General features: G+C 38.0%; 1 protein-coding gene across 2 annotated transcripts in view; it reads right to left on the bottom strand.

Annotated features, from left to right (window-relative positions):
• Positions 1–8,493: 8,493 nt before the first annotated feature.
• Positions 8,494–22,362, bottom strand: part of LOC145995269 (phospholipase B1, membrane-associated-like) — a 32,758-nt gene continuing 18,889 nt past the window's right edge. For both annotated transcript variants that reach the window (XM_083131853.1, XM_083131854.1), the window contains exons 5-8: positions 20,470–20,623; positions 13,468–13,622; positions 12,258–12,420; positions 8,494–9,206 (exon numbers count right to left, since the gene is read on the bottom strand). In XM_083131853.1, coding sequence (XP_082987979.1) covers positions 9,019–9,206; positions 12,258–12,420; positions 13,468–13,622; positions 20,470–20,623 — 660 coding nt within the window. In that variant the 3' untranslated portion in view covers positions 8,494–9,018. The remainder of the gene's footprint in view (positions 9,207–12,257; positions 12,421–13,467; positions 13,623–20,469; positions 20,624–22,362) is intronic.

The raw sequence follows: 22,362 nt of genomic DNA, 5'->3' as shown, positions 1-22,362 counted from the left end.
GTCCCACGAACGGCGCAACTGGGAATTAAGAGTAACACTTTTTTCACCATAATTTTCATTTTCTTTTGTTCCTGTTTTCAGTATTTCCATGTCATAGACCATCACTAAACACACCTTTTGTTGCCTTCAAACATCAACAGTGTTGCCACTGTACCTCATATTTTTTTTAAAACACCCATTTGGACCGGTACGCCTTTACGAGGCATTTCTGGATTGGCTATACGCGAAAACGATCGGTTTTCTTCTCTGAACTATAGATGGCGAAATAGTCTACCTACCCAAGGTGGAAATTGACGTCCAAATTTCCGTACGAATATTTGACATGCAATTTTCTATGCTTTGTGGAAAAATAAATTTACACTTTCACTTACATTTGGCAACACTGCATGAACAACACTGCACCCCGTTTGTTGTTTCTATGTTTAAAAATATCTACTTGGACAGGGCTAACATTTGGTGTATGACTTATGTATGTACAGGTTTCGGTTACAAAGTAACGCCACTCTTAATTCCCAGTTGCGCCGTTCGTGGGACACCCTGTATTATGTATGTTCCAAACTGTTGATGAATATCTTTCACTTTCTTCGAAATACTATTGACTTGTTGAGTGCTGTTGTCCATTCTGTTCTTATGATATAACGTCTTTGCGAGGTCTCTTGGATTCAAATTATCGTGAGGGTCGTGGCTGTTTAGATTGCAAACCTATGTTTTCGAGCGAAACTATAAAGTATCCAAATAACTGCAGTAGGAGTTTCAAATATTAATGTAGATAAGGATATCGGAAATGGAACCTGTGCGTGTTGTAAGTTTTTATATAAACAGTCTCGGTGGTGTTGCCTTTAAGTGACATTCTCCACACTGACAGGAAGTTGATGGCACAACCATTAAACGAGCCAAATGTTGGTTTACTAATACATGGCCTGTAGGCATTCTTAATATAAAAACAACCACTGCCCGAGGTAGATTCATGCTTTGGTACCAAGGTCTGTGATTACTGACTTGAGCATGTTGCTATAGGACTATCGAGTTGATGTATGAAGGTTTCCTAAACTTACATTTGTTCTCGCATCCTTTTCTTCAGCGATGTTATTTTGTTTTAATTATTCGAACAATATTGGAACATTCCATGTGAAAGTGCCCCTGCACCTCAATGTTTTTAAATGAAATGAAATGCTGTAACTTTATCATATCTTGTGAGTGAACAATAACAAATGATTGTTGGATAAAAATTCAAGTATTACGCATAATTAAGTTTGAAAGTAGAAGGTACTTTACATATTATTTGTTTATTTTAACTTTTTGATTTAGTTGTGTTTTCTATTTGTCCCACCTGTGACACGAAAAAACAATTAATTTCTCCTTTAACTGTTATATTTCCCCCTTGACTCTACTAGAATATTCAAAGGTCAATTGACTTCTCTCTTTGTCTTAAATAATTTATTTCTCTCATTTGACAATTCACAGAAAATCAAATAAACTTCTAATTAAGTGAAGAGGGAGTATGTAGTCTGTCGCACCCGTGACACAAAATTGTTCACTTATGGCTACAAATCTAGTATTTCAAAGGTAGTTATGTTTAATCAACAGTGTTAAGTTTCATATTCATTGCACAGAAACTGTAAGAAAAATGTAGCTTAACTATCAGTAGAATAGTTACTTTAATATAAAAAATGTAGTCTGCGTGTCCCACCGATGACAATGGAATGCTGTGTCTAAAGAACATTACTAATTCAAATCCATCGTTTACAGATATTGTATTTGGTCGGCCAGCTTTGAAACTTCAACCTTAAGATCTAGCAATGCTTTCTTTCAACTTGTACATAAAATAGTGTACTTAATCATTGTTTTGAAATGTTGACCTTGAAGCACAGAAGTGACAGTTGAAAGCCATAAACGCCACACAAATCCAATTGTCTTGAGTTTACTTCTTATGATTTGAGTAACAGTACCCAAGCTCTTTTAATCAATGGATTATCATAGTCTGTGACGGATGTGTAGTAAACACAGATTATGGGTTATATAAAAATTATACGTTAGCTGAGAAAACAAAGTAATAGGCATTTGTTTTGTAACCACTTTTCAAACCTAATTGCCCATCAAAGAAATTTACAAGTGATGAAATGGTGTAAAGTTTTGCCTCGTAACCTTGATTGACGGTATATGTTTGAATGATGAGCCCCATGATGAACTAACAGCAATGAACAAAAGTTCCCAGAAGGTCATTCTTCATTCGTAATTTCTGGTTTCGGTCCAGAGCTTATGATAATTGCAACGTAACCTCATTGTGATTATGGTTGGTTTGATTTTAACGTGCAGTCTTAAGCAATATGCTTTGCCTCTGTAAGTGGTGTATACAGTATGTGCAACTACAGTGTCCCAATACACGAAGATCGTTACGAAAATAGTTTCAGCACTCTTTACAATTCTGTCTAAACTACTGTTTTCAGCACTTATACAGGTCTTCCTTATAGTCCAGTGATTAAGTTTATGGTGTTGAATTACAAAGGTATTGGCAATTCAAGAAGTAGTTTTCAATTAAGTTTCTTATAGCAGTGCACACGGGTGCTGGGAGTGGTTGCAGTGGTGCCATACCACCATCAGCTGTTTGGTATTTCCATGATGGTGACATTTGAGTTGTACGCAGAGACCTCGAAATGCATCAAATCAGGCTTAATGCACTTTTAGTACATCAATTGACACGGTTACATGTGTAATTTTGTTATCAATGGAGAGAACGTGGCTGATCTTCCCATTTGATGCTTTGTAGTGCATCACACCGAACAAAATCTGATAAATGTACCATTTTATGCATTTCTGTGTGTATTTGGACACTGCAAAAGGGGTAACATTTGCAGTTCATGCTCGTTAATGTGTTATTGGAGTAACGTGTGAGTCAATTGACACGTTTCAGGTTATGTTTGTGAATGTCGAATTTGTTATGCTCTTTTAACGTGATCTGAAGTGTGTTTTCATTGCTTGGGACACAGTAATGCTAAACAATGATTAAACACCAGAACCTGTTTTATGCATCTGACCTTTAACAAAACGCATAAGAAGTTTTCAGTTTACAAGTTTCACAAGCAAAAGATCATTTTCTGAACTTCCTATACATAATTCAAAATTTCGTAATATCTCCATAAACAATGCATAAACGAATTCTGATGTAAGAAAGTACTTTTTCGTTGCGTTAATGTGCTCTAAAATGGCCTGTCTCATGTCACACATATTTTGTAATGTTACATATATAACCAAAAATATGTCAATTGTCACAAATATGTTGACACATTAAAGTATATAAGCTGATATTGACCCGCGATTTACTCACACAGATAAATATAATATGGATACGTGCTACCTTCCTTCAAAAATAGCCCCTCCCACCAAAAAAAACATCCATGCCCAGGCTAGGATGTGAACCCCTAAACTTTGGTGGTGAGATCGAAAGTCGACCACTTAAGGTGCTTTAAAAAAAAGGGGAAGACTAAGCGGTAGTTTCTCTCGTCATTCTCCTTATATGCTTTCTTATATCAATTTAACTAAATTCTCCAATTTTCCATTGAGGACAGACAAACTCAAACATCCATGTCTTGCCCAGGATTCGAACACGCGACCCCTAACGTCATAGCGCCCTGCGGTAACCACTCCAACATGGAGGTCGACGTGGGCTCGGCCACCACTCCTAGATAGTTTAATGGGCTACTACTGGCATTAGTAACTAATATATTAGGTGCATCCAGAAAGTAAGTTTCCCTGGGGTCGTGCACAAAAAGGAAACATGATTTCATTCAATGATTTATTGCCACAGATACAGCACTTGTCCAGTTACTTGTCAACATAATTCCCGCCGGATTTCAGGCACTTGTCATAGCGTAGGACCAACTTCTGTATACCTGAGGCGTAGAAGTCCGCCGCCTGGGCGCCGAACCGCTGTGTGACAGCCGTCTGAACCTCTTCGTCGCTGTGGAAATATTGACCCGTCAGGAACTTTTTCAGGTGCAACAACAGGTGGTAATCACTGGGAGCGAGATCCGGGCTGTACGATGGATGATCGAACACCTCCCAACCGAACCTGTCCAGAAGGGTTGCAGTCAGCCTAGCCATATGCCGCTTCGCATTGTAGTGCAGCAAGATCACCCCGCCACTGAGGTTACCGCGTCGCTTATTCTGAATGGCTCGTCGCAATGTCCCCAGTGTTTCACAGTAACGGTTAGCGTTCACAGTCTCACCTCTGGGTAGAAACTCTATGAGCAGAATGCCTTGTCTGTCCCAGAACACCGTGCACATCACTTTTCGCGCCGACATAGTCTGTTTTGAACTTCGTCCTGTGACGCCAGTGCATGGACTGCTGCTTGCTTTCTGGGGTACTGTATGCAACTTACGTTTCATTCCCTGTGATGATCCGGTTGAAAAATCTTCGTCATCATGGTAGCGCTGCAGAAATGTCAGCGCCGTGCCCATGCGTTTTCCTTTGTGTTCGGGCGTCAGTTGTTTCGGCACCCACCGGGCACACAATTTCCGGAACAAGAGGCGTTTGGTAACAATGTCGTGTAACAACGACCTAGAAATCTGCGGGAAATGCCTGCCGAGTCAAGAGGAGGAGACACCGAGGTTCCAACACCCACTGATGCTGTGGCAGGCGGGAGCAGAGAAGATAATCCGAGGACTTTTCCGAAAGAGAGCCGATACAGAGGAGACAGACCTTGGAAGGGGAATCCGGCTGGCCGGTCATCGGAATTAGTGGACCAAAACAAACAATAGTGTAGTGACTTTTTCTTTTTCAGGGACAGTTAGTGAACTTTGTGATAAAGACAATGACTGATGAACCATGGATAAATTTTTGATAATAATTAGTGTTTATTTTCATTTTTAGGTTGGTTCATGTATTGACTTCCTGACATTCTTGTATATCGATTTTTTTAACTTGTAGGTGGAATGATGTAATGATAGAATCACTACAAGATCCTCTTTATTATTAGTTTTTATGCATGTTCAATGTTATTTTTTTTAGTGACAGCTATACGTTATTTTTATGCAGTCTCCAATGTTTTTTTGTTTTTTTCGAATCGCCTATATAAGGGAATCGATTCAGTAACGGGGGTTGGCATTCTTACGTTTTTTGGACTAGGGGAGACCTTTGGAAGGTTCTTTCGGTGCCGGTAGAGTGATGGGGCTAGTCAAATGGCTAGCGGTCACGGATCAACCATTTGCTTTCATCGAAATACATAGATAAGTACACGCATTTTTCTTGATTCGTTTGGTGACAAGCTAAAGCTTAGTTTTCGGTGGAAATTTGTATTATTGTTAGATAAACGGCGTATCCGAGGGAATTAAGGGACGCGTTTAATTACAAGAATATGTCTATCCATTGGTGACAAGCCAAGTACTTTGTTGCGCGGAAATATTAGTTTAAATTTATAGATTCAACACTGTCAAGGTGTCCGGTTTTTATTTAATCTGGGATTAAAGGGACAGGGTGGAAATAAAATCACCGCAGATTTGCTTTTATATATTTTCAAGAATATCGCATAATTAGTTGTTGTAAGTTCAATCAAGTTTAGTTTATTTTTGCGAGGCAATTTTCATTATAAACAAAAAAGGGAGGGAATTGGAGAAACATGTCATGTATGCTAGTGACAAGCTAGATACATTTTTGAACTAGTACTGCTGGTCTAGGCCAGCGCACGAACCTCTCTCATATATATATATGTGTGTGTGTGTGTGTGTGTGTGTATTACAGTGTTTCAATTAAAGAGGATCATGTCATTTCTTATCTGGGGTTTATTTCTTATGTAATTCTGTTGTATATACCAAATCAACGAAATAAATAGTATTTTTTATATCTTTTTAAAATGAACGTCTGAGCTATCATTCAAGATAAAGGAACTGAGTTTTCCCTAATATCCATGGTAAAGGAAATGGTAGTTATTCTCTGTCTTTATATTCGATTGAACCGTTTTTGTTCATTTTTTTAAGTGTTATGCAAATTATTCTGCCTGGGGAAGTAAAGAAAACAAGTAACAGGTCGAGCCAAGGCAGGTTACTCTCCCCAGAAGAGAAATAGAGCATAACATTCTCCTTGTATTTTCTCTTTACCCTCTTTTTTCCCCATTCTTATTCTTTCCTCTTACTCTCCCTCTTTCTTTATCTCTCTCTCTCCACCTATTTTCTCTTCACCCTCTCTCTTTCCCCTTTCATATTATTTCCTCTTACTCTCCCTCTTTCTTTATCTACCTATTTCCCCTCTCTCTTTCTCTCTGTCTCTATGAAACATTCACACTACACTAATGGCTCCTTGTTTACGAATTTCAAAAACTCATAAAACTGAAAAGTTGCGTTATGGTCCAATAACATTCATTCATTTATTGTTTTCTGTCCATGTCTTTCCTTGCAACCTCCACGTTGTTCGATCTTCAGCTCTTTGCTTTGTAGCAGCATAGAACCCATTTATTTTGATGATGTCACGCATTCGGTATCATCTTCTTCCCCGAATTTTCTCTCCCTTGACCATTCCTGCAATAGCATTCCTTAGCATACAGTGTCTTCTCATTCAGTGACCCAACCATATTGTTTTTCTCTTCATGATTATCTCCAACATTAATATATTTTCCACAACCCTTTCTAGCACTGTTTCATTTCTAGCATTTTGCTGTCCTTTTCACCCGTCCCATTCGTCTCCATAACCAATAACCTCCACACAAAATATCAGTGATTTTAAACGATTTATAGCTGACACTGAATTTTCGTGACTGGATTAATTGTTTGGGTTAATTTTACTTGCACCTGGAAAATACACCCACATAATCTTCTACAATTTAAGAAATAATATAGGCATGATACTATAACCTCTCATGAAAATATAATTTTATTAAAATTCCATTTGTCTTGAATGTCTTTCAGTCTTAAACAGTTTTACCCAAACACTTCACTGTAATGGGGCTCATCAGGTTGAGACAAAATAGGATACCTACAAGTTTGAAGTGTGTAAATATTTAGGCTGCACCGTCCAGAGCTCATCGTGGAAATATAGCCACCAAGAAGTTTCATAGCACAGCTCATTTAATATTTAAGGGATTTTGCTTTTTGGGAATGTCATTAAGGTTCTTTTGATAGTCCATTTTTTCCATTCTAATGTTGAGTTTTAGAAAATATCAGAGGTTTTTTTGGCTTAGTTTACATACACAGCGTAACTAGGTTTATTCAATTCTCGCCACTCTTTTCAGCACTAATATATGTTTGGTTCCTTCATGTATAAGTAAAAACCCTGGGGAATTTCCTCACATCTGGTGTTACAGTTTCCACACACTTCTAATAATCATTCAATGTGAACAGCAAATGAGAAGCAAGTGGTATAGCTTCTGATTTTGATTGATTTGTTTCATTTTTGCTTCGATTTTCTGTCACTTGGCTAATCGCGAAGATAAGGAGGAAAGGTGATACGATGAAATTGGTGAAAGGACAATCACGAACACACATGAACAGGTTACACACGAGCTCCACAGATTATAATACTGACTGTGTGTCCAGCGCCAGAGCCTCGTTAGTCCGCTATTGCAGCCCTTGGTGTACTACGAGAAAAAGATGTTGACATTTATTTTTGTCTTCAGAAAAGATTACAACTTGCACCCCCCGGTGATGTGAGGCTACATTTCTGATCATGATAGGTCAAATTTAAGATTTATACATATAAGAAGATTCTCCCATAGCTATATTCCTTTCCCGGATTCTCTGGAGTAAGAGAACGCGAACGCGTTCTGTGCGCATGTGGAAGGGTGTGCGCCTCGTCCAATGAACGCGCGGAGGGGAGGGGCATCCACGGGAGGGGGCTCATTCGCGGTCCAATAGTTCCGTAGTACACATGTCAGCTCGCAAGTCTAGGGGAACTCTGCATTCAGGAGAGCGCCTCATAGTGTTGAATGTGTTCGAGAACAACTTGTTTGAAAAGTTTGACACATGGCTTTGTTTTTTTTACAAATGTTTAAAACAAAGTGTTTGAAACATGTTTTTCATGTTTAAAACTCATTTTGATACACGATGTTTCATAGTTTGTGGTTTTTTGCATGTTTTTTGAAAATGTATGTTTAAATTTGTTTTAATTTTTTTCTGTTCTTCGTAGCATCAAAAGACAAATAAACGTGCAATATTATTTGTTATTTGTGTAAAACAATACACTGCCCATTGTTAAGAATAAAAGAAGAAATTGTCAGCAGAAAGCGTTTTGCTTTACGGCCGTTACACCGCGCAGCACTTCGTTGCTTTCATCCCGCACCCTTCTCCACCTAGTCTGACCCCGCCCACAAGCTTTCCCCTCTGCGCGTCGCTACTCCAGAGAATCCGGAAAAGCAGTATAGTGGACAAATTCTGCTGCCCTGTCATTTTTCTATACATTATTCAGTACAATATGCACAACAATATAAAACATTAATTGTCCTTATGGCTGAAAGAAGTGAAAAAATTAAAAATATTGGTTTCCTTAACTTTATTATGTCAGTTTTATTATATCTATAATGCAACTTAATGCACCTATCCATACACAAAACACTCGTTTTGTGCATCTCATTTGTTAGGAACTCTCTATACCGCTTTGTGCTGTTTATACAGCCAACGGAAAAGATAATAGTAGGTAAATTGTCCATCGCTATTTTTCTGTATTCTCTATCCTGTGCTGTTTCAGTGAATGGGATTCTGTTGTGAAACAGATGTCCTCTGCTTATAGACGTTTTTACTTCAATTCTTGATCCTGTTGTGGAAGACAGATTAAATTAAAATGGTGATGCACAATTCGCCTACTATTACTTTTGCTGTTGGGTGTACATTGTTCGAGTATTTCCAATGGATAGCACTTGCATTTACGTCTGCTGTTTTTTTAACAATAAGAAGAACCTCTTTAATATCACTATAGGACCACGAAGCACTATATTTAGCCCAAGTTCACTTATAATTTCCTCACCATATGGCACTGATCGAGTGTAATCCTTTGTACTCAATTATCTTGTTCATTTGGTCAGTCTTATGACGTTCTCAGGAGTATCCGTCAGCTTCTTGCTCCAACTGGCGTTTCGTTCTTTTGAATATTTCCGAGTTCCTTCGAGTAAAGAGGTAAGGAGAGCTCTCCGAGGGGCATTTCAAGTCTTCTATGACTCCCAGCCTCACCTCTTCTGTCTTGTATCCGACAGGCTCCAGCATATTGTTCCAAATCTTCACAGCAACTGCAAAGAAATAATGTCGGTTACATTTCAAATCAAATTTCATTATTGTGCATTTTAAGTCAGTCTTTTTATCTCGCTGTTTGTTTACCTGGCTGTGAGTGGTTCTTGGTTATGGTTTGCGAATTGCGAATAGCCAATGAGTTTCACTGTATCTATGATTTGTTCGTGGTTTTGTCTGGGTTTTGGCGGAATTTAGCAGATCCATCAGCTTAGACAGTGAGTTAAAGGGTTCTTTGTACTCTTGAAATTGTTTTCTTTGTAGTGTATTATGTACAAGCTTTTACGTTGGCTTCGCGTTTGATTTTAAAGTATACTTATTGCCTGTCACAAAGGAATAATAGTTGTTGGGATTTTAGGTCTGAGCACAAACAAGAGATAAGACGCTGAAATCAGGACTACATCAAAAACTTTTCAAAAAAATTCAGGAACTCTTTCACGAAGATAAGATACAAAATATTGCCACATAATATATGCCTATACTTTAACATGTATTCCCACGAAAAATCAGGAAAACTAGACTTACAATTAGCTTTACAAATTCCGGTATCTTACTAAAATTGGTTTTGCTGTTGGCTCACACCGCTTATCCTTTGCGGTTTCTAGCCATCGTTACTTCTATTTTTGATCCTACTTCTCCGGGTATTCTTGTCTCCAAATTAAAAAGATAATATTCTCATAGAATGGAAGCATCAATGGAACTGTTCATGACACTGATTGTCTGGCGATTTAAGTGCCATTTCACTGAAATCAATTTGTGTCGGCTCTTTCACTGCCGTTCATCTTGCATCATGGATTCTTTTATTTCTGCGCCTGTTGTTTGCAGTCCGTCTTGCGTTGTCTGCGGTCTTTACAAGGAAGATGTTACCAGGGACGTGGAGGCCTATTCTAGTATATATGCACCAATGTTGCTGACTTCAGGATGGGAATGTGTTATTGGCTGATACAGAAGTTTTGAACTTTTGGGGCGATGATGTCTTCCAGAGGTTCTCCCTTCAGGTCTCTTTGGATCTACCGGTTGCTGTGCTCGCTAATTTTTCTCGCAGCCTTGTTTTGGAAAACTTGTAGTTTATGCAAGTGGGATTTTGCAGGTCATACCGTGGTCTTGTAAAACCTGATGCGGATCTCCAACAATAGCCCTAGCTTTCTGAAGATATAGTACAGTACATCCTCGTAGTCTCTGGTTCCTTTATACTGAAGGTTCTCGACATGTCTGAAGGTTAGACCATGGCCTAGCGTGAAGCCGAGGTATATTAGGCTTAATGAAGTAACATGTAATGTTATGACCTATGAATTTTTTAAATAGATGGATAGTATCTAATTTCAACTGTTTATATTTTCATTTAGTAGGACTCTGTCGTGAAAATATTATATATTAAGTGAAAGCTTCAGAAAACAAGCTTGTTGTATCTAAAGCAAAACTATAGATACATTCATTTAGCTATCAAAATATGTGTCCGCCATCTAACGGCGGAAAAAATAACGAAATCTCAATTGGATGGTAGTGTGCGAGTCCACAATAGAGAATTTAATCGAAGTATGGCATCTCCCCCTACATTAAAGTGCACCTTGATGTCTATATCTCTTACCAGTTCTCAGCATGCATATAATAGACTAAATGTGATATTTTTATTCAATACCTTGCTTCTTAGAGACATATTAACACGGTCATAATATGATCATGAATTTTCTAATTTACTCCCTTGCCCTTGGCACATGACAAACTGTTGACGAAAGTTCCGCCTCAGAAGAATGGTAGCTCTGTGTCAGTTTCAATAGGATGAGAATCCCCAAAACAAAAAAGATTTTCGATGATTGGTTAACTTGTCTCAGTTTTACTAAAGTGAGTCATTATCCCTTCATTTTCCTAGTTATTCACCATCCTTCTATCCAAAATGTATTCTCCTACTGTTTGATTGATCCTTATAACAACATGCAGAATTTTTTTATCATCGTCCTCCCATCTATACTCATCCATTTCAGTTCTTTACTTGCAACAACTGCGGGTATACATCGGGAACATGAGGAAATGGGATGTTAGTTCATCCATTCCGCCGCCGCCGCGGTAGTTGCGCTAGCTTCTGGCAAACTATGAACTTCGGCAAGCAGTTATTGACAAGCCAGAGTCAATAAAATCCCTAGCCGCAAGCGTCTGTATGGTTTATGGTATGGATGAAAGAAACCAGCAAAATTCTGCGCTCAGCCCCTGATATCTACAAAGGATAGGTGGTGAAGAAGGTAGGAAAGACCTTCCTGCAGCCCCTGATTTCTACTGTCGAAGAAAGAAACTAGCAAAGACCTTCCTGTAGCCCCTGATTTCTGAACTGTGAACGGAAGAAATTAGCAATGACTTTCCTGCAGCCCCTGATTTCTGCTTTGCACGGAAGAAACTAGCAATGACCTTCCTGCAGCCCCGATTTCTGTTGTGCACGAAAGAAACTAGCAAGGTCCTTCCTGCAGCCCCTGATTTCTGCTTTGCACGGAAGAAACTAGCAAGGTCCTTCCTGCAGCCCCTGATTTCTGCTGTGCACTGAAGAAACTAGCAAAGACCTTCCTGCAGGCCCTGATTTCTGCTGTGCACCGAAGAAATTAGCAAAGACCTTCCTGCAGCCCCTGATTTCTGCTGTGCACTGAAGAAACTAGCAAAGACCTTCCTGCAGCCCCTAATTTCTGCCATGCACTGAAGAAATTAGCAAAGACCTTCCTGCAGTCCCCGATTTCTGCTGTGCACCGAAGAAACTAGCAAAGACCTTCCTACAGCTCTTGATTTCTGCCGTTCACTGAATAAATTAGCAAAGACCTTCCTACAGCCCCTGATTTCTGCTGTGCACGGAAGAAATTAGCAAAGACCTTACTGCAGCCCCTGATTTCTGATGTGCACTGAAGAAACTAGCAAAGACCTTCCTGCAGCCTTTGATTTCTGCCGTGCACTGAATAAATTAGCAAAGACCTTCCTGCAGCCCCTGATTTTTGCTGTGCACGGAAGAAATTAGCAAAGACCTTCCTGCAGCCCCTGATTTCTGCTGTGCACAGAAGAAACTAGCAAAAACCTACCTGCAGCTCCTGATTTCTGCGAGGGATGGAAACAGTCAGGCGCGACAAACGTGGTGTCCGTTGCTGGGCCATTCCTCGTCTGTTTCTTGGGAAGGAATACTTTGGTCAGAGCTGGTTGGTATACGACGGTGAAATCTTCTCTGTCATAACTCTTATCTTCAGCCTGTGGAGACGAGGAAAGATTTATTTCATCTTGAGAAGAGTGTAGACCAGCAATGCAAAATTTCACAAGTTATACTCTGGGTGTAATAAAAATTACCTGTACATCCCTCCTTACCATTACAAGCTCGTGTACGTACTTCGCTTCAAGGTTCAAATATAGATGAAGACGTGAAATTATTGAATTTTTAAACCTTCGTAGCCTTCATCAGTACCGATCGACTTAAATTTGAAGATGCTTTTAGGTTCCTTGATAAGAACTTTCTAATAGATTAATAATACAACACTAGAAGTCGCCAAGATTCCATTTTATTTCAAAGCGTTTTATTACTACTACTGAAATGCGTAATATTTATTAAATTTGCTACGTTATTGATCACAAAATAAACTTGAAGCAAGAAGAAATATGGAATTTTACAACCATACTTTGTATGACTTGTGGATTAGAGAAACGCAAGGCAGGTTCATCGATAATATTACAATTATGGTTAAGTGACGATGAAAGCATGCTTTCTATGTGACTGTTATACTGAATAAAACGTATTTCTTAACAATAAAACTGATTTCTTGTGTTTAGCGCCTATTGAAACAAATATTTGGTTAACAGAAACTATTTTTTTGTTATTCCAAACAAACTCTTTTCTGTGTAAAACTGGTTAAACTAAATTGAATAAAATTTAGTCTCTTCTGACTCAGAAAAATGCGCTGACTCAATATCAGAAAGAAGTGATAACCAGTATTATTTACTATTATATTAGTGTTTACTGACACTACAAATGTTTGCCGTTGAAGACATCAGGGATGGCAACGGTGTATTTCCCCTTTGGAGGGAGGGTTGACGCTTGAATTAGGCAACACTGCATGGTTCACATTGCAACATCAAGCAACGTTGCCTTTCCCACATGTGGCAACAGTGCACTTCCGCCCAGACGCCTAATTTCGCGGTCGCTGCTATAGGTTAATCACCACTGTGAGGATGAATTATAAACTGATAAACATGCATTTATGCCCAGGATTCGAACCTGTGTATCGTTAAACCCCTCAAACGTACCAGCCTCAGCTCTGCTTTCCTGAAGGCGACGGTCAGGTTTCGAATATTTTCCGTCTCCAAGATGTTACCTGGTCTGAACAGACAAGGGCAATTGTACTTGTGCATGTTTGAGCATATCCAGCTTTTTTTCTCAAATCCTGATAGGTTCACTACATCTATAATGAGAACAAATATATTAACAAATACATGTCATAATAGTACACGAACACAGCGTGGATAAAAATTATTATTTTTTATTAGAAAACATTTTTGTTAATTTTTTTATTTAAATCGTTTTTTTTATATTTATAAAAAACGCTTAAAATTGCTTGTTTGATTTTTGGCACCATACATATAGTATGTTTTTTATAGAAAGGCGTTTTTCTAGTAAATGGCCTTTTAAAATATTTGAACAGTTTGATTAAAGCAAATAAAAAATATACCTCTCTGTTTGTGATACTGTACCTCCTATGGAAATGTTTGTTGCGTGTGTTATTGCAACTAATAATAATTTCAGTAACTTTTCTTCCAGTTAAAATAAAACATTCTTAATGTACTTTATAATAGTAACTTGAAATATTAACTTAAATATTTTTATAGATTTTTTATAATGATAATTTGAAAAATATCCGCTGCCATGTTTATTTACAGTTTATTGATAATGGCACTATTTATTGTTTGACATGATTAGTAATTTGTATATTTTTCTACACAAAATGTTTGCTATTCTTGCCTATAAAAATTATTGAATTTTAAATCAAGGGAAATGTGTTTACATTTACTTTCACACCATCAGTACATATATTTTATTTCCTTTTATTATCTTATCTTAGAAACACCATTAAATGATAATGAGAGAAATGTACTTTTACTACAAGTGATTCTGATATTTACAAAATCATTATGTACATTATTCTATAAATTATTTATTTAAAGTGAATTAAGTCAGTGATTTTGAAAATATGCGAACTACATGCTTCATATTGATTTTAGAATGCAACACTAGCGCCACTCATTAACAACAATCGTTACATCTTCGTAAAGTTTTCCTTGAGCACAAATCAAGTGAGATTATTATTAGTAACACAATGTAGTGTAATAGGTTACTAGTAACTTTCATTAGGGACATAAGGTAGACAAAATAAACTTTCTTGCGTTTCGCTGTTGTTTAAAAATAAGATTCTTGGAACAGTAGCCACATTATTTGAGGTGGGACAATACTAATAAAAAGATTTAACCCTAGCTTAACCAAGGGAGGGACGGCTGACAGGCCCACCGCTTCTATTTTTCAATTTTTCAACTGGATGTTTTTATACAAATTGAATGTAGATTACTTTGTTCCATAGGGTGTTCTCAATATTCCCGTGTAGCGTCGTTGCCTTGTAATCAAGGGGTCCCGGGTTCGATCCCCGGTGGAGGCACATAGGGGTTCGGATCCCACTTTAAACTGTAGGTCCAGTCCCGATTAGCCTTACTGTGCATAAAGTGGACTTAAAACACCAAATCAATCAATCAATAATCCTGTATTACTTTTGTTCATAAAAAATTAAAAGTAATGTAAATTGGAGGCAAAATTCACTAGCTGGACGTATCAGGCGCAATCTTTGAATGCGTGTTATTTGAGGCACTCATGCCAGTGACAGTGCATTTTGGTTGGTAATGGTGTCAATTTTTTTAATTATTACACTTAATTAATAATCAACTGCACCTCCATAAACAAGAAAGCATTATTTAAAAATAATTACTTTTTTGGGAGTTTTAGTGAATGGTGAAATACGTGTGTGACACTCGTGCGGTTCTTATTTCTTATTAATGATAGTATTTTTTGTAATTATAAATAATTAATAAATAACTGCATAAGTATAATCAACAAAGGAAGCAGTGATTCAATAACAAAATGGATTCTTTGAATTTTAATGATAACTCCACCCCCTCCTCTCCTCAGGTAAGTAAGTTTCTCGTACGGCACGGGTAAGCTAAGGTTAAGTGCGTACTGTACACCTGCCAAAAATTTGGCAGGTAGCCTACATATGTACCCATCATTGTTTGAGCGCCTCTCCATACAACCCTGACAAAGGTTAATTCTCATCCTTCATAAATTTTCTAAGGTAAACGTGGTTATGAAGCAAATCATGTTTCCTTGATTTCCATCCCTTGCAGAAATCAGATTGACTGATTGCTTGAATTGTTGTTTTAAGTCCACTTAATGCATAGTAAGGCTAATCGGGACTGGACCTACGGTTCAAAGTGGGATTTGAACCACTATGTGCTGCCACCGAGTATCGAACCCGGGACCTCTTGATTACAAGGCGACGACGCTGCCACTGCACTATCGGGGAGGCCCTTGCAGAAATCAGAATGCGGGTAAGCACATTCTTTGCTTCAAATCTTATTGGTACAGTCGCTGCTTATCATAATATCACAATATGTATACCTAAATTGATACTAAGAAATACTCCACAATATATCAAGTATTTGCTACTGTTGATTGACAAGAAATAGTGTCATAATGCAAGCATAACACAGGAAAATGTACAACTTTGGAAGGTGTGTGGTGAGATGTTTACGGTAGTTCTCATATACATGTCCAAAAATTGTTTATATGTTTCAAATGATTATTCTATAGTTACCGTGAAATTTGTTGTAGAAGAAGGAAATGAAAAATTATGTACTACAAATTGCAATAACGATTATTGAACTAGAAATCGAGGTTTTGGATAATAAACCTTTTCGAGCAAGGCCTCATCTCCAGGAAGCTATCAACTCGCGGCAAGCCACGGCACCTAGCGACCTGTTGAGTGAGATGAGTCAAGGCAAAATGGATAATAAACCTTTTCCTGCTCCCACAAAAATAGGCAATAATTAGGCTGGAGATTTCAATGAACTAACCGATCTCTAACTACGCACTGGTAATGATCAGGCTGGAAAGTTCATACGAACTAACTGATCACTGATCTTTGAAAAAGATCGAGGTTTTCTGAAGTTTGTTTTCATAATTTTGTAGTTATTGGTAATGCATTAATGGGGAGTATAAACACAGTCCGCGTAGGGAGGAATTATTTACTTTTAGTAATTATCTGCTTTCTGCAGTATGGTATCACATTTTCTCCCTATTGAAAGCTTTAGAGACAGAAAGTATAGGGACTATGTAGTTGTTTTCGTAGTGATTTAACTTACACAAGCGTAAGCACCCTCTAACGGAGAATCGGTGAATTTCAAAGTTAATATATCTTGGATTTAGTGGTCTTTATTCACTTGCCCTCTATAGAGTATATAAAAGTATTGCCATTAAAGGGGGGGGGCATTGTGAAAGGGTGTAAATCAGGGAGAATAGACAATATTTTTGGAAATCAGTTTTCCAGGGTGTTTTTATAGTTTTTAAAGGAGGGGGGCTGTTCGACTCCATTTCTCCAGAGAAGCACACAATATATTATAGGGGAGACCGGGGTAATTAGAACAGGAAACAGCCTGTAGAAGTTCTACTGTAAATTACTCAGAAAGTTACTGATGGATTTTTTAAAAATTTCTACCATTTAAAAGGACAGCTTTTGCATATTTTTGAAAAAAATAATGACCATACCTGCATTGCAAAAACTCGTCCAAAAAAAAAAAATTGTCATAACACCATAAAATTGTTCCAATTACCCCATTTGGGGTTAATGGAACATAAGTTAGAAATTTCAACTGAATAGCTTTAGATTGCTGTAGGGGTAATACGAACATCATATATAAATGTCCCATTTACCCTGCAAATTTGAACACAATAGTTCTACTTCTTCTGGAGTTATCAATCTTTGTTTAAATAAAATCCCAAGTTAACGTCTTTTTTTCATAAAGTTCAATTTCCCAGCTGTGAAGCAAATATGTGTGAATGAAAATCAGTGTTCTATGATTTATTTGAAAGGTTACAGGCCATTCTACAATGTAGTAAAGAAAAAACTTCTAATAGTTACATGTACAATCTAGTATACCCAAGCGAAATCAAGCAAATTACGCAATGTTCTAATAACCCATTTGCAGAAATTTTTGGGGTAATAAGAACTTTGCTTATAAAAACCAGGCAAATTGCCCATAGACAACCAAACTCACATGAAATGATGTGTGCCCTTATGTTTTATTATAGGGGTGAAGAAAATTTTGAAAGGGTTCTTTCATTCAGATGCAGTATATGCAGAAGCAGAGAAACATCAAGCATGCGTCACATCATTTTTGCAGGTGTATAATAAAAGTCAAATAAAACTTACTTTTGTGTAGTTATTCCAATAACAAATTTTCTGCATGTAGGTTTAGTGTAGGTACATAGGTATGAAATGTTATTACACCAGTCTTTTCGTTTTAAATTATTCTACATTAACATGTTCCAATAACCCCATGTTCTAATTACCCCGGTCTCCCCTACTTATTACGTGAGGGTAAATTTATATTCGATAATATTGTAATGTATGCATTAAAAATTATGTCTTTCCAAGTGCCCTACTGCTCAATTATTTATCCTGCTCAAATTCTCCTATTGCTGAACCTTTCCTGTCATTCAGCCTATCCTGCCCTTCAACTTTGTCTGTCGCTCAACCTCTCTTGATACTCAACATCTCCTGTCGCTCGACATCTCCTACCTCAGTCTCTCGTGTGGCTTAACATTTCCTGCCGCTCCGTATCTTTTGTCGCTCAATATTGTCTGTGGTTCAGCATCTACCTTTCATTTATTCGTCCCGTATTCGAGTATGGTGCTAGTCTTATTTTTGGCGGTAACTTAACTCATCTGAAGAAACTTGAAACAATCCAAAACAATTGCTTAAGAATCATACACATGCACCCCCAAGAATATAATTCCCAACAATTGCGCAAGATTTACAATATACCTACAGTCACTTCGAGAATACATTACATCTACTTGAATAAGGTATTCCATAGCATACATAACAAATCATCTCCATTGCAACATAGGATTAAGCTCCGCTCAGAGTTCAGCACCCGAAACACCAGATCGTCCTTACATAGAGACCTTGTAATCCCCAAACCCAACAAAAGCAGATTTGGTCAGAAGTCTTTCTCGTACTTAGCAGCGGTAACCTGGAATTCACTCCCGACAAAGATCAAACTCAGTACCAGCAAAGCGCAGTTCTGTCATCTTCTACGTTCACATGTCTATAAATTCTAACTCCAGTAATATTATTTTCAGTGCTTACCCCCCCCCCCTTCCTCACCATCCCCCACCCACACACATATATTTTAAAATTTTCATCCCTGTACTTCGAACAGCAATTCCATACACACTCATATCCAAACCCACACACCTTTACACTTTCTTTTCTTCTAAATGTGTATAACTCTCAAACTTTCTTTATTTCATTGCTACTATAGAACACTATATATACTAATGTAAATTCATCACATTTTCCTTAGATGTAGCTTTTGCATATTTTTTTTTACTATATAAGGCATCAAGTCATTATTTGTATTAATTTTGTTCAAAATGAAATGTTGTATGGCTTAATTGTAACCCTATGGAAATAATAAATAATAATAATAATAATAATATCTCCAGCCTCTCAGTCCCTCCTGTGGCTCAAGATCTCCAGCCCTTCAGTCTCTATTTTGGCTCAGCATCTCCTGTCGCATAATATCTCCTGTCTCTCCGTATCTCCTGTGGCTCAACATCGCCTGCCGCTCTGTCTATTCTGTTGCTCAATCTCTTCTGTGGCTCAGCATCTATCGCAAAATATCTCCTGCCTCAAAGTCTCACCTGTGGCTCGAGATGTAAGGCGAGACCTTCCACGTAGTATACCTACACCCAATTGTGAACCTCATTTCCACGTAGTACACCCTGGACTGCATTTTGCAGACTAACGAGGTCCTATGGCCAGTATAATTCTCTGTGTTGTCCTGTGTTTGTCCTTACGTATGCTGAGTACCCCTTTACAGCCTCAGCTTTTAACCTGTCAGAATATTTAAATATTTTAGTTATACGTTACAGTTATCTTATTTTAGTTATGGTAAGGAGCTGGACGCCGTATAATGTGACGGGTGCAATATAGCCTAAGTGCTGACGCACCCAAAATTTTAAATTCAAATTGAAATTCAAATTCTCCTGTGGCTCAAGATCTCCTTCCGCCAAGTCTCTCTTATAGTTTAACATGTTCTGTCACTCATCTCCTTCCTCTCAGTCTTTCCTGTGCCTCAACATTTCCATATCTTGTCGCATATCATTTCCTGCCACTCAGTCTCTTCTGTCGCTCAATATATTCCGTGGCTCAGCATCTCCTGTCGCATAATTTCTGCTTCTCAGTTTTTTCTGTGGCTCAAGAACTCCTGCCGCTCAGTCTCTCTTGTAGTTTTAGCCTATCTGTACATAAAGTCGACTTAAAACACCAACTCAATGCCTTGTACTTTAAAATCTCAAGTGACTCAACATCTCCTGCCTCTCAGTTTCTCCTGTAGTCTATTTTGTCGCTCAATATCTTCTGTGGCTCAGCATCTCCTGTCACTTAATATCTCCTATTTTTCAGTCTTTTCTGTGGCTCAACATTTCCTGTCGCTCCGTATCTTCTGTCGCTTAATATATTCTGTGGTTCAGCATATCTTGTCGCATAATATTTCCTGCCTCTTGCCTCTCAGTCTTTCGTGTGGCTCAAGAAGTCCTGCCGTTCAATCTCTCTTGTAGTTTATAATCTCCTGCCGTTCAGTCTATTTTGTCGCTTAATAATATCTTCTGTGGCTCAGCATCTATCACATAATATCTCCTACCTCTCAGTCTCTCCTGTGACTCAAGATCTCCTATCTCTCAGTCTCTTCTGTGGCTCAGCACCTCCTGTCATATAATATTTCCTGCTTCAGTCTTTCCTGTAACTCAAGAACTCCTGCCTCTCAGTCTCTCCTGTAGTTTAATGCCTCCTAAATGTTTCTTGTGAAGTAAATTTTATCATCTTCTTAAAAGATACATGATTTTTAAAAATAAGAAATCGCTACTCTGTTTTACCTTATCATGCTAAACACCACTAAGGGGAAGAAAAATTAAAATCATACCTACTGTGGCAACGAGGTTCACGAACGTTCTAGGTAAATTGTTCCTCAGATAATCCAGGGTCGCCTTCAGGGTTGCGTAGTGTTGCCTTGCATCGGTATTGTCGAAACAGCTCTCTCCGCAAATATCATTGGCTCCTATGAGAATTGTTATCAGCTGCGAGAAATATTTGAATCTTTAAAGTTATACAATGGAGTTTGAAAAGTGTAGTCTTGAATAACCATTAATATTTACATCCAAAACTATTTAGAATAATATATTATTCAGTTAGAAATTGAGTATAGGGGAGAGTCGTACAGTACCGGCTACCTTAAGCTTATTGATTATAACTGATAAAGGATTACGAGATAGTCGGATTGAACATAGTATATGATACCTCAATGTATACTTTAAGGAACACGGGTTTAATTTCTCTGAAATGTTTTCAGAACTACAAGATATATACAAAAAACGAAAAGTTGAATTTTCAATGAGTGGAAAAATTGTCGTCCAGTATCGACCAGTCAATATTTTAATTGTAGGTGGGGTTAACTATTGATAAATGCTTCAGTTTTATGAAGAAACTGTGAACTATGTGTACAAAGGTATGGTAGTTAACAAATGTGGAAATAAAGTCCGTTAAAGCAGAGTTGAAGTCACATTTTTACAATAGTCACAAAAATACAAAATATTTTCTAGGTCTACGCATTCAACATGTGCCAATCTCCACATTCGGTACACTGAACCCAATCTTCCTCAAAGGACTCTAGACAAATTATGCACTGTGCAGTTTCTACAGTTGTCTTCTTATTTACTAAGGGGCATAAACTTATTGTCCAAGTCTTTCATGTACGAAAGTAAATGTTTTTCCATTTCGTCATCAAACGTTTTCCTATATCTGTCCATCTGAGGTGTCAGGTCCACATCCATACCACGTTCAATTGCTCTCAATCTATCTCCTAGAGTGCTTCTTGGTAAACAATATATACTAGCAGCTTGTCTTGCTGTCATTCTGTTTGTCATTACCTAATTTACCGCCGCTTTCATGACCTCTACAGTCCATTTACATACCTATTTTGTTGCCCTCTGAAAACAAAGCAAGCAGTACTGCAGTAGGTGCGTACGAAATTCTGTGTGGCCGATATTGGACGACACTTCGCTGGCCGATACTGTACGATCATTAGGTGCTAACTAAAGTTCCGATTGCACTTTGTTTATAATCAATTTGCTCTCGTATTTACAGGTTTTTGTATCTTTACAGAATACCGATAAACTGAATCTGACAATAAAATCAAACACTTACCTCGAACATGAATACCAGTGCCCTAGAAATAACTTCTCTCACGCAGCCACTTGACGCTTCACAGCAATATAGGCACAGCTCTCACAATACTGCGTGAAAGCGGGTGACGCCGAACTATAGCGCACACGAATACATACCCTTCCCTCCTACTCCCGTAAACTACTGCTATGTAGCGTCAAATGTCCGAACCAGCAATTGACCGATACTGTAGGACGGCCGGTACTGTACGACTCTCCCCTGAGCATTCTTCAAAACATAACCAAGTACAGTAAAACGTCGTTAATCCGGACCCCAATAAACCGGACTTCGCTTAATCCGGACAGGCAAAAGGCAAAAAGAATTCAAGGCAAGGTTTTATATGTGGGTAGAAGTCAACAAGAGAACTTCCAAAAGAAAAGGCAGTCCACCACTGATGAAATTCTGTTTCCCGCAGACTTTGTACTGTACTGTATAGTGTATTTGCTATAAACGGAGTTTTAATGCACTTTCTACTGTTCTTTTAGGTTATTTCAGTTAACCCGGACTTTATCATTAGTATGATTAATGAGCATTTACTGCATACGATTCAATTCAAACAGTTCTTGTACAATAAATAACATATGATCGTGGCTTT

This window comes from Lepisma saccharinum, chromosome 11, assembly GCF_977018435.1.
Source record: "Lepisma saccharinum chromosome 11, izLepSacc3.1, whole genome shotgun sequence".
NCBI classification, from domain to species: domain Eukaryota; kingdom Metazoa; phylum Arthropoda; class Insecta; order Zygentoma; family Lepismatidae; genus Lepisma; species Lepisma saccharinum.
This window is presented reverse-complemented; position numbering and strand designations above follow the sequence as displayed.